Genomic DNA, 13,395 nt, shown 5'->3' on the forward strand with positions numbered 1-13,395 from the left:
AACAAACAGTAGGGTCCTTTATCTGGCTTTACTCAGCCCTAAAGGGTGCTCCTTTAAATTCCTAGTAGATGTAAGGCTGTCAGGATACCAAGCTAGTAGTAGATTTGCCTGTTACAAGTCCTTTGAGACCTTTTTCAGAGGTATGACCTGATATGAATAAGACGGATGGGTTCTCACAGATAGCTGGACGTAGAACACAGTTTAGAATCACTGTGACCTGATTTTCATTACTTGGAAATAAATTCAGAGAGTTGGCTAGCAGAAATTTCAAGATCCTTTTCTAAAACTTTTCAAATGGAAGGCTTAAAACCCAAACAAATGAAAATTCATTTGCTTGCAACCTACTTTTAAGCACTACAGAAACCTTCTTAAAACTCAGAACTGGAAAACTGGTCAGGAATGCAATATGACATAACTTTTTGTAAGCAGCATGATCACACTGAAGAAAAGAAGACTAAAACTAGACAGGAAATTCTTTGGAATCTCCCACACCTTGCAAAAAATAGGAGGAAAAGATAAAACCAAAAGAAACTATACTGTACAAGATAAAAACATGCCAAAATTAAATGAGACCTAAAACAAAACACTAAAATCCTTCTCATGAAAAGCACTCCAGTTCAGCCAAACAGCTGATGGGGAAGAACATGAACATGTCTTCTGGCTCTGTAAAAGTCCGAATAATGATCATAGAAGCACCCAAATGGGGGTGTATATACAGACAACTAGAAGGGGGAAAAAAAAAATCACATTTATGTAGTCCTGTTTAGATTTTTGGTTCAGAAGCACAGCGTCTATCACTGCAGTAACTGCATTCATACCATACTTAATATACTCCACAAAAAAAAAAAAAAATCTAACTTCTTTCAAGCCATAAGAAGTCATTAACGTTCATGAAGTTTAATTATCAGTACATTACTTCAGATTCTAAACTTCACATCCTGCTTAGTCACATTGATTACTAATGGACAAAGACCACTTCACAGATTTTTGAGAAAACCTATACAGATTTCACTTCAGTCTCCTGGAATGATCCTCAGAAACTACACTGAAAACTAAACAGTACACTAACCTAGGAAAAACAAGGGTAACAAATTAAGTGTAACTACTCAAGTCATATTATCTTGCCTAATTGTGATTATCTACTTAAATGTATTCTGCATTTGCTGTACTCAAAGTAACATTTGCAAATAGTAACAAAAGCTCAACATACTACATATAGAGGTGTTCAGCGTACATAATAGCTTATCAGGAAGGAAAGGAATAAACTAATAGTCTAGGCTGTCGTCATATTTTCCACAGTAGATCTTCCTCAACAAAAGTGGAAAGAAATTTATACAAGATCAGTTATTCTGAAAAAGCAGTATATGGAGTTATTTGATTTTTGCTTAATTACAGGCTGAAACTAACTATGCCTTATAATATCAGATGTGAAATACAAGCAAAATAGAAATACTGTACGATGCAAAATTCAATCACTAGAACTAAAATGCCCATGTGTAGTAAAATATCCTCAACCTCATGTTGCAGTTATTCTTAGACTTACTTAAATGATGAAACATTACCTCAACTTCTGCTTGTTGCCTTGCTAGAGTGATGTTAAAAATATCCAAAGACTTTTCGAATTCCTAGAAAGGAGGTGAGAAATTATTTTTTGACAATTTCATTTGGTTAGATTTCACAGCTCATTTTTACAGGAAATGACAGTAAACGACTCAGTGCAACCCAAGTGAATTTGCTCAAGCTGAAAACTTAAAACTTGAAATAAAAAGCACATCAGTTTAACTTTTTCTTCACTGCTGTTTCTACTTTAAAAAATTAATATGTTTGTTAATACTACTCACAGAGAAAGGTACTGATGAAGTTGCAAATCTGGCCACTGATTTTATTATAACTTAATACTGACTTAGGAACATGCAAACATTTAAGTTTAAGAAAACAGCAAGACAAACAATACTTAAGCCTTTAATGGAAAATGGCTAACCTCCAACAATTTTAAAATTTCGTCATTAGGTTTTTTTGATGTTATCTTTGTTTTATACATGTCCTTATAGTTCTTCACTTGTTTCCTGTGGTGCCGAATATGTTCCCATGACCACATTTGGAGCTTAGGTTGAACATTGACTTCAAGGATGCCATAAATAACATATTTCCACCTAAAAGCAAAAGCAAATTAAGTACAGTTTACATTTCTTCACATGAAAAGACACCTAGAACTATACAGACTCCCACTGGATACAACCTCAAGTTGTGAAAGAGTGAAATCCCTTGTCTAATACCACACTTCTGATCAATACAGGAACTGAAGGATTTTAATTTTTTTTTCGACACAAAGTTGATAGGTTGCTATTTCCTAAAATTAAAAAGTAACCTTGTACAAAAAGTGCCCACGTATATAAATATGTGTGTGTGTGTGTGTGTGTAAATAATCACAGAATCACAGAATTATCAGAGTTGGAAGGGACCTCTAGAGATCATCTAGTCCAACTCCCCTGCTAAAGCAGCATTGCCTAGAGCACATTACTCAGGACTGCATCCAGGTGGGTCTTGAAAATCTCCAGAGAAGGGGACTCCACAACCTCCCTGGGCAGCCTGTGCCAGTGCTCTGTCACCCTCACTGTAAAGAAGTTTTTCCGTGTATTTGAACGGAACTTCCTATGTTCTAACTTGTGCCCATTGCCCCTCATCCTGTTACTTGGAACCATTGAAAAGAGCCTGGCTCCATCCTCCTTCAACCCACCCTTTAGATACTTGTACGCCATAATAAGGTCTCCCCTCAGCCTTCTCTTCTCCAGGCTAAAGAGTCCCAGCTCTCTCAGCCTTTCCTCATAAGGCAGATGCTCCAAGCCCTTACTCACCTTAGGTGCCCTTCGCTGGACTCGCTCCAGCAGTTCCCTGTCCCTCTTGAACTGGGGAGCCCAAAACTGGACACAGTATTCCAGTTGTGGCCTCACCAGTGCAGAGTAGAGGGGGAGAATGACCTCCCGCGACCTACTGGCCACACTCTTCCCTATGCAGCCCAGGATTCCATTGGCCTTTTTGGCGACAAGGGCACATTGCTGGGCCATGGATAATTTACTGTCTACCACAACCCCCAGATCCTTCTCCTCAGACCTACTTCCCAGCAGGTCCGCCCCTAACCTGTACTGGTGCCTAGCATTCTTCCTCCCCAGGTGCAGGACCTTGCACTTGCTTTTGTTGAACCTCATTAGGTTCTTCTCTGCCCAGCTCTCCAGCCTGTCCAGGTCACGCTGGATGGCAGCATGGCCCTCTGGGGTGTCAGCCACCCCACCCAGTTTGGTATCATCAGCGAACTTGCTGAGGATACACTCTGCCCCCTCATCCAGGGCATTAATGAATATATTAAACAAGATTGGACCGAGTATTGACCCCTGGGGGACACCACTGGTTACAGGCCTCCAACTAGACTCTGTGCCGCTGATCACAACCCTCTGAGTTCTGTCCCGCAGCCAACTCTCAATCCACCTCGCTGTCACCTCATCTAGCCCTTACTTCCTCAGCTTCCTAATGAGGATGTCATGGGAGACAGTGTCAAAAGCCTTGCTAAAGTCAAGGTAGATGACATCCACGACTTTCAAAACATATTTGTAAGGAACCTTCTGAAAATAAATTGTATCTCTGCCATCTGTGTTGAAAAGGTTTGCCTATTTTTAGATAGTAGCTATGTTCTTGTAATAGAACCTAACATATGTGTGTGTCTACATAATATATGTATTTTATATATATAATTTTATATACATATAAAATCATATATATTATATTGATATAATTGTATATCTAGAATTACACATATATTTTAAAGTATATACATAATAATATAACCTAACATTAAAACAGTTAGGATACTAAAATACTATCAGACATAAGTTTCTGATAATGGTCTTTAAGACAGCAAATGCAAGCTTTCAAACCACTGGTCCTCACCAATATCTTTATAATATTGGTAGCTTAAGGGGGATGGGGGGGAAGAAGGTTAGAATTCATTTCCTTCTGAAAGTCTTAAGTAAGAAACAATCCCTTGGTAATAATTTCAAATTAGTAACAAAAAAAATATTTTCAAATTCTGAGGTAGCCTACCATGTCTTGGCATTGTCATGCAATGGAACATCAGGTCTGTATTTCCTATATGGCAGATTTCGAGTCATCATATCAATAGACTCAAGAAGCTCCATAACACTGAAGTACTAGAAAAAAAAAAAAAAAAACACACCAAAAAAATTGAAACTGAATGTCTTTCTGAGAACAATATAAATCAAGCTTTTCTTTAAAAAGAAAACAATTTACAAAGAAAAACAAGACTAAGAAATTAATCAATTCCGTATGTTTATTATAAAATTTCGGACTGATTTTTATTATTCACAAACTAACTTTTTTACCACATTACGTATAACTCCAGAAAAATAGGTTATACCTGTGGCTTATTGAATTCAACAGTTATATCCTGTAAATTTACATCTAAATCCATTTTCGGTGACGAGAAGTCAACATCAGATCGGGGATTCATAAGGAGTTTGGCTCTAGCTGAAATTGGGCGGAACACTGAAAAACAGAAGTTGATATAAAAAATCCAATTAAATTATTTAAGATTGCCATAAACAATACATAACGCTTATCAGCTCAAGTTATGCCAGATTATTCATATAAAAGTGCCAGACTTCATCAACACAGCTTAAAATATAATATAATCTATACTGAATTTGCATTTTCATTCTGGCAACATTGTGGAACAAATATTTGTGGAACACTTTCACAAAATCTCCTGTATGCAGTATTAACCAGCAGATGTAATCTATTAATTGAAACATTTGAAACAAATCTAATTTTTTTGGCTATAAGGTATTTATAGTACAAGATAGTTTCAAATATAGCACTTATTTCAGCATAATAACTCTTACTCCACAAGAATATTTTTTTTTTTAATGTGAGTGATGTTTTACACTGTTTGATAAAATATGTTCACAATAGTTGATAAAACCAAACATTCCACATTTCTAAATCCAAGCCCAAGTAAGCATGGAAAAAAACAATATGAATCCTACATAAAGCGAAGAACATCATATGAAAAATATTCAGAGCAGAAATGTTTTATTTATTCCATAATTTGGCAATATCAGGCATTCGATATAGCCTTCAGAAGCCATGTTTAGATCAATGTTTCCATCTGTTTCACCAATTGATCCAACAACAAAAATTTGCATATTACTTGAATTTATGTAAATTGCACTTCTATCAAATAAAATTCTTTTGGTTTCAACAGAAATACCGGTATACCATCTACATACCGAGTATTCTAAATTCACTGAAAGGTTCAAACGAGTGGAAACAGACTTTTTTGCAGGATGAAACCACATTTACACCAATTTACCTCTGTTTCATTCGAATCCCTGTACTTCTTGTGAAGTTTATTTTACTTTTATCTACACGTTTTATGAAGTGGCATTTCTATTCATTGTCTCTGTATTTAGCTTTCTAAAATTCATTTTTCATCCTTCCTATGTGTAAGCATTATGTTCGCATTTAGATCAATGACAGAAGCAGACTTTGTGCTTACTACCTTTTAACCTGTCTCAATCAAAAGAGTTGCTCTAAAAGAGCCAGAATTTTCATTTACCACAGAATATCAGCATAATGTAATTCTTTAAATATCCGTGTCTTTGATAGCACTGAACTTTAAAAGTGTAAATCCTGAATCCTGCAATTTTGCATACAACAATTTTGAACTTCTTTGTAAAGACATAGACAACCGATGATGTTTAAACTTATTTTCTTGTAAAAAGAGTCAAAGCTAGCTACTGAAAAAGATACGAAATCAGCGAAAAATTACTAAATAGGTCTCTGGCAGTCAAATAAAGAGACACAAAAGGCTTCCTCTTTCAGGCAAAGGTAGCAAGAAAAACTCATAAGCTAACAGTGCCCTTTTTAACTCTGGCTATAGTGAACTGAAGACTGACTTGCTAGAGAGCAAGCCACTTCAAAGGCCATTCTGCCTTGTAAATATTTACTAAACAATCACACAGATGCACATAAGAAATAAAACCCATGTATTTTCCATAAATGAAAAGTAAACAATATCACCATGTTTGAGTGGAGCCAATGCCACTTTTGGACTACAGTAAGCAACACTCAAAGCAATACAATTTGCAATATGGCAACACTAAAAATATAAAATAAACACGTTGATGTTTCACAGTTGTGTGATTACCATTTCCACCTTTAATGAAAAAAAATACACTTCACATAAGGCTGGTGACCTCAAAAACATTAATCTTTTACTCAAACCAATCTGATTCACAAAACTTACATGATGCATATATTATTTCTAAACTTCTTAAAATAAGGAATTATCAATGGATGAGAACCATAAGGATTTATGTATGATATTCCATTAGAACGATACATGACTCAAGATTCATTTTAACCAAAGCCTTTTTAAGGCTACAGATGTGGTACAGTATACTTTGTCAGAGAGACAGTTATTTCTACAAAAGAACTAAACTGCACTCCTTATTAAGGTGGTTTTTTTTTTTCCCAGTAATGGCCAAGGTACAACCTCTGAGAGGCATTAAAAATTAGAAGTAAAGTATACACGCATATTACAAATACAAATAAAATACCACTTACCAAAATCATAACCTTCTGGAATCACATTGTGGCTGGCAACTCCCTGTTTTAAGTTAACCTACATACACAATGGAGTTAAAAATAAGTTGTGTTTTTATCTCATGACAAAGTTTTGAAATATAAAATGTTAGCATTTTAATACAGGTTTCAGTTAGTCCCTCTGATACACAGTACAAGCCAAAATATTTGCCCATTTTAAACATAGTAAGACTTCTATTTTTAGCTAATAAAATGACTGAACAGTAAGATGACTATGTTTTTTGTATGATATTGTAACTGGCAAAGGACTTTTAGTCTCCTTAGATGGCTGTTCTACTTCACAGAATCACAGAATCACAGAATCACAGAATCACAGAATCACAGAATCACAGAATCACAGAATCACAGAATCACAGAATCACAGAATCACAGAATCACAGAATCACAGAATCACAGAATCACAGAATCACAGAATCACAGAATCACAGAATCACAGAATCACAGAATCACAGAATCACAGAATCACAGAATCACAGAATCACAGAATCACAGAATCACAGAATCACAGAATCACAGAATCACAGAATCACCAGAGTTGGAAGGGACCTCTAGAGATCATCTAGTCCAACTCCCCTGCTAAAGCAGGATTGCCCAGAGCACATTACTCAGGACTGCATCCAGGCGGGTCTTGAAAATCTCCAGGGAAGGGGACTCCACAACCTCCCTGGGCAGCCTGTGCCAGTGCTCTGTCACCCTCACCGTAAAGAACTGTTTCCGTGTATAAATCCATCACATAAAAATCTTAACATTTACTTTTTTTTCCTAAAAAAGCTATTAGTAACAAGACAATTCTCCAGGACACTGACATAAATGGAAGCAGAACTGAATGTGAAGTATGCTCTATGCTTCACAGTGTGAACTAGAATACTAGATACGTTATCTCATGCTTTACTTACCAATGATTCCTCACAACCACCATGGTAGAACATCTCCGATTTCACATTCCAGTAAGCAAAAAGGTTATCCAGTCGTACAAGCTGAAAATACAACAGAACATACATATTAATAGCTACAAATTTTAGATTAATTATTCATCCAGACTTTGTGAAATCCAAATTAAAATATTCATAATGTTCTTGAAGACTACACTTCCTTTTATTTTAGAGCCTACAGAGTTACATGTTCTCTTGCTCTCACTTTCTGTGGAAGGAACTCTAATTCAGCTTGTTTAATTGACAACTCTTTCTTTAGCATACAGTTTACACTGTACCTTGTAAAACAGCTTGGCAGTTTCATCATGTAAACATGGATTCCAATTCTTATCTGAGGTCTGAAATGAGAATTAAACAAGTTATTCCAGTATCTATAATACACCAACACTTTATCATCACTGAAACAAACAAATAAACCCAAGACGAACAACATCATAATTAAACCCCACTGAAAATAATGGGACAACACCTTCTGATTTAAGATGATTAAGCCATTATTTTAAGTGGAAACTTGATAAAGCTGCTTCTCCCCCAAAACGCATACATGTGTGTGCAGTGACTAGCACAGGAACCAAAAGATTCTTTAAAATTCTGTTTTCAGTATTGCAAACTGTTTTTCTTTACACCAATATTGTTTTTAAGCAGGTTCTCTGGAAAGAGAAAAACAAGGGACTACAATTCTTTCATAATTCTCGAAGTAGCATTTTAGTTTGAGTACAACAGAGAGACTAAATGTTATTGTACTTTTTCAAGGTTAATACGCATTTCAAGAATGAAGCAGTAAGAATACCAAAGCTTTTGTTCACTATGCAAAACCGTTTAGGGAAAGGGGCTGGCAAAAACCTTTAAGTGTGCTAAGAACAAGCGTTCATAGGACAACTATTACCTTCAATAAAGTCACATTTACTTAGACATATTTTCTTTAAGATTAACAGTTACACATGAAAAGCTACTGAATCAGACCAACTCAGCAGCATCAGCATATTGCTGCTACTAGGTAGTCTTCCAGAAAAAAAAAACATATACAGTCTATAATGACTACTATTAACACTTTAAAGTAGATCTTGCAGATCAAAGAACTGAGCTCCAGTTTGAAACAAGACACCATCCTCTTTTTTTTCCCCCTCTTTTTTTTTTTTTTTTTTCCCTTCCCAGTATCAAGTAGTAACTTCCTTTCTTGGTGCTCATGGCAGTTTCAGTAAAGTATTCATAGATTCTGAATAGCCCAAATCCAGCAAAGTCTGGCAGTTGGCAACCACAAAGTGCAGCAGGAAGAAGAATTTCCTCAGAAAGGCCTGTTTTAATGCTAGCACTTTATCTTTAATGGCACCCCCAACACAATATTTACGCTGGATCCAATAAACCAAGCAGTTACCACTGTGGATTGCTCATGATTATAGGTATACTTTCATTAGACAGTATCTTACCAGACAGCATAATAATACATGAAAACGTAACTTAACCTATCAGTATATATCAAAATGCTTTTCAGATGAAAAATAAAATTACCTGCAAACTTAGATTCTGAAGTGAAATCCCAAATGACAAGGGGTTATTCCGATTTGTGATCTAATAGAATAGAGGGAAAATACCAAAAAAGGGATTATATTACGCTCTAAATTTAGATTTGGAAGTAAAGAGCCAACAATTAAAAAAATATATACAGCAAAGATCAGACAACCAAACCTTCTTTGTATCCAGTCATATGCCTATAAATCTCTTTATGCTTTGGTACAAGCTTTTTATCAGTTTTCTTTTTTAATTTTTTTTTTTTTTAAGACTATGAAATTTCCAGACATTTACCAGGATTCTGTCAATGTGGGAAGCAACTAGGAAAAAATCAGACAGCTTGCTAATTTCATGTTACAGTGCACAAACCCTTATGCTGAGACATACAAAAGTACTTACATCATCTTCATAGCGAATATGGATGTTGGAAATTTTCACCTGAAGATTTTTGATGACCTGAGTGACTAGTTTTTCTACAAAAGTGTCTTGTTTCTCTTCTTTTACTTTATCTGAGTTAAAGGAAAGGTATTTAATATTTCGCTTGCATGTAAGTATTTTTAAAACCACACTAGAGAAAACAATAACCTAATAAAGTCTGTATGATAAATATTTAAGTTTTCGGTTACATATAGCTGTATAAAAACACGTCCTTTCAGTATAACCTATAACATTTGTATCCTCAGACTAGATGGTTTCAGCTTTATTACCGGCTGCATGAAGAATCAGGTTGTTCAAAAGTATGACTTGTACCCACTGATACTCAAGGTAGCCAATACATATTTCTCAAAGTACCAAAAGTTGAATTTAAGATGATAAGACTTAACACGTAACAAAGAACAAATTAAACAGAATCTTGTGTAAGGTGTAACCATAAAAATCCTTTGCTACTGGAAACAAAGTTAAATTGTTTCTTATGAAAGAAGAGGCAAGAAAATGTCAGGCAGCGTCTGAAACAAGCAAGCAATATTTCAAAAGTCTTATTTATATCAGACCACACCAAAGCTTGAACCTTTTTATTTTTGGGATGTCTGTTCTGCAATATTCATGGCCGCTACACCTGAAAAATCTGTTACTAATAGAGTTTTAAGTACCACAAGGAAAACAGGAATCTAAAACACTATGTGACAAATCCAGCACCATTCTGGATTAAAACAAAGAAAGAAATAGCATCACTTTCATTAGCTTCTCCCACTCTTACCTTGGTCAGCTATTTTCTGCTTTGCCTCCTCAATCCTTTGCAATTCCCTTTGTCTTGCTTCCAAGAGCTGCCTGGCTTCTTTTTCAGCATCATATTTAATGCCTAAATACACAACATAAAAAGGTAAGTTACAAAAAACCTTACACATTTTTGGAAGATGCGGTTTCAAAAGAAGCAATTTCCACATTTTGTTAATAGTTACGTAACAGCAAAAAATTAGGTCACTAGGTGTAAACTACGGAAAGACACCCCATAACCATTATCTACTTGTATTTTCTAGGAGTATCTACTAGGAATAAAGGTTGTGAAGACAACATCAACCCATTCCAGATATTTCTGAAATCCCACCAATCTATATTTGCTTTTTTCTCTACATTAACTTACTGGCTGTGGGCACAATAAGCAAATAAACTCCATCAAGAACTGCCTCAACAGGTTGAGTATAAAGGTTTTGCCATGGAATCTGCAGGTTAAGTTGACCTACAAACACAAAAGAAAAAGGTTGAGGTATACAGTTAAATAGTTAACTGGAAAAAAAAAAAAGGTTTAGAAAGATAACCAACATCAACCACAACATCTCTGAACAATTATTACATTGGACAGAAAACAGAGGGCATCTAAGGCACGTGGCCTTTGGGATGTATGTTTTACACAGCGCACAAATGAACACGAGGCAAGTTTTTCCATGAGCAGAACTATTAAGTCTACAGGTCCTCTTCCTTACTCCCTTGAATTATATTCCTTCTTCCTAACAGCAACCTCTCCCTCCTTGCAAACCCACGGCAGCACCCTCATAAACAAGAAAAACCTGGGCAGCTCATACATGATCATGCAGCTAAGTACTCCCAAACACAGCACTTTTAAAATACACATTTTTCTTTTTTCATTCTTCTTCTGTGGAAGAGAGTCTTGAAGTAGTGTGTATGTTTTGTGAACCTGGGGACCCTGATGTTACAGCATCGCACATGCTTCACACAAATGCAAATTTTAATAAACTATGAAATCAGTCACAGGAAAATATATACTTCCAGGGTAGACTTAAGGGAAACCTAATGGCTTTAGACTTAGTTTCCTTTAAGAAACACTAACTTTTATAAGACAATCAACTCGTAATGAGAAAACTTTTCATATTAGCTAAAAAAAGGAAAGGAGGATAGAAAGGGAAGTGGAAAGCAAAATCTGTTGTGGAGTCTTGCTAAGACAAGGGATGAGATCCAGTACTGCTCAGCTGCTCACCTTTGCTGTGTTGGGTTCTTATCTCATTAATATTGAAGTGATCAGACAAGACTCCAGTATGTTTTAACTTTACCATCTCAGCTCAAGAACAGGAGCTTCTAACAGTTTTTTTCAGATGAGACAAACTTCAGAGCATACAAAGCATGCATATCAAGGAAATTAGGAGAATTACTTGCTTAGGATGCCTAGAGCCACTTGCAATGAAAAGTAGTATGTTTAATAACTCCTGCATGGGTGTATGATAAAATGTAACTTACCAATATGTCCTGCTTTAACTTTAAATGGCACATCCAGCTGACTCTGAAAGAAAGTGTTTTAGAACATTTAAGCCGCTTGTGAAATGTTCCCACTTAGGAAAAACAGATGATGATAACCTTAACAACAAATTAACTTTTCAACCACTGAAAAAAAACATTCAATATAATGAAACAAGCAAGCGTTTTGTTACTGATTTAGAACGTTAAGCCATGTTAGGCTAAATACATTCCCAAGAGTAACTTGTTAGCTTCATGAGCTATAGAAAAAAAAAAAAGGTCTTTCAGTATTGCTTTTGACCTAAACACATTCTTTTAGCAATTGCTGAGTTTTGCTTTTTCAAAAAAAAAAAAGCTAAATGAAGCCAGCATACACGTTCACCTTTAAATTTAATCTATGAAGGCAGCATATACCTTCATCTTTAATCTCAAATTAATTAAAGAATTCACACAAGTGAAGAGAAAAAAAAAAACAGTAAGTTTTCACTTAAAAGACAGTGTGTTCTAAAATAAAAACCAAAAAATGCAAGTACAACCCAAAACATTTCTCAAGAATGATTTTTGCAACAGTTTTATTTTTATTTTCACTAACTTACCAGCGCATTTTCTTTTATTTCAAGATTCTTCAGTGCTACAGCTCCTAAAAGCAGAGAAACAAAAAAGTAAAACTACAATAAGCAAAGTAGTAGTGGTGCACACTAAACATCCCAAAGCCTGAGTCGGTAGTCCCTGACTTGTGGTTCTTCAACTCTTTGCTGTGGAAGATATCCCCAACCTACATGTCAAACATCCATGAAGCATGATTAAGAACACACTGTTCATTCATGCTATAAAATAATAACTGAGACTTTCTCATGGAGCTCTCATGTCCATGTAAACCTAACATTCCTCAAAGTAAAAATGTTGGAAATTATTGTCACATTTTCTGAGGACCCATTTTGAAATTAAAAGTTTGCTTCTTTTTCCTCAACCATCTGCTTCCTATGCTTGTGGAAATCTAGCAACATTAAATTTAGAGTGAATTTTCAGCCCTCAAAAGATGTTACATTTGCAAGTTATATTTATAGGTCTATAAAAGTCCACAGGAAGCATCTCAGTAAATCTAATTTTTAAACATTTTAAGACAACAATAAATTCAGTGCCCTGTACACACACAAAATTTGAATTGCAAGATCTGTGTTTACAACATACTTGACATCAGACACTTGCCACAACAAAGGAACATTAGAAGGGACCAGGACACCCATAAGTCAAAAACACACATGTACTCTGAAGCAAAGTTTTCAGCAAATTCTACAAGAAGGATGGAACACCTGCAATGGTGCCCTTAAAATTAGTTTCATAGTGTTAACACATGCACATGAACAGACACCTGATACAGCTGAGCAGGGGCATAAATGAGATTCAGGAAACCAGAAGCAGATTACAGCCCTGGAAAGGAATACAATTTGAGATTGCAAATGAAGATTTGATTGACCAAATAATGCTTTCCTTTTGGGGACACAAGTTAGAAATGGCCAAACATATGGGGAAACAGGAGGCCCAACTGCAAGAAATATTCTTGCAGTTATATAGAGTTCTGATGGCA

General features: G+C 35.6%; 1 protein-coding gene across 1 annotated transcript in view; it reads right to left on the reverse strand.

The window, feature by feature from the left end:
• Positions 1–13,395, reverse strand: part of VPS13A (vacuolar protein sorting 13 homolog A) — a 108,284-nt gene that overhangs the window by 87,884 nt on the left and 7,005 nt on the right. The window contains exons 2-14 of the mRNA XM_082497960.1: positions 12,404–12,447; positions 11,811–11,853; positions 10,702–10,797; positions 10,318–10,419; positions 9,519–9,628; positions 9,120–9,179; positions 7,889–7,948; positions 7,575–7,655; positions 6,640–6,697; positions 4,430–4,557; positions 4,096–4,202; positions 1,982–2,153; positions 1,563–1,625 (exon numbers count right to left, since the gene is read on the reverse strand). Coding sequence (XP_082354086.1) covers positions 1,563–1,625; positions 1,982–2,153; positions 4,096–4,202; positions 4,430–4,557; positions 6,640–6,697; positions 7,575–7,655; positions 7,889–7,948; positions 9,120–9,179; positions 9,519–9,628; positions 10,318–10,419; positions 10,702–10,797; positions 11,811–11,853; positions 12,404–12,447 — 1,124 coding nt within the window. The remainder of the gene's footprint in view (positions 1–1,562; positions 1,626–1,981; positions 2,154–4,095; positions 4,203–4,429; positions 4,558–6,639; positions 6,698–7,574; positions 7,656–7,888; positions 7,949–9,119; positions 9,180–9,518; positions 9,629–10,317; positions 10,420–10,701; positions 10,798–11,810; positions 11,854–12,403; positions 12,448–13,395) is intronic.

The sequence above is a fragment of the Vanellus vanellus genome (genome assembly GCF_965231255.1).
Source record: "Vanellus vanellus genome assembly, chromosome: Z".
Classification (NCBI taxonomy): Eukaryota; Metazoa; Chordata; class Aves; order Charadriiformes; family Charadriidae; genus Vanellus; species Vanellus vanellus.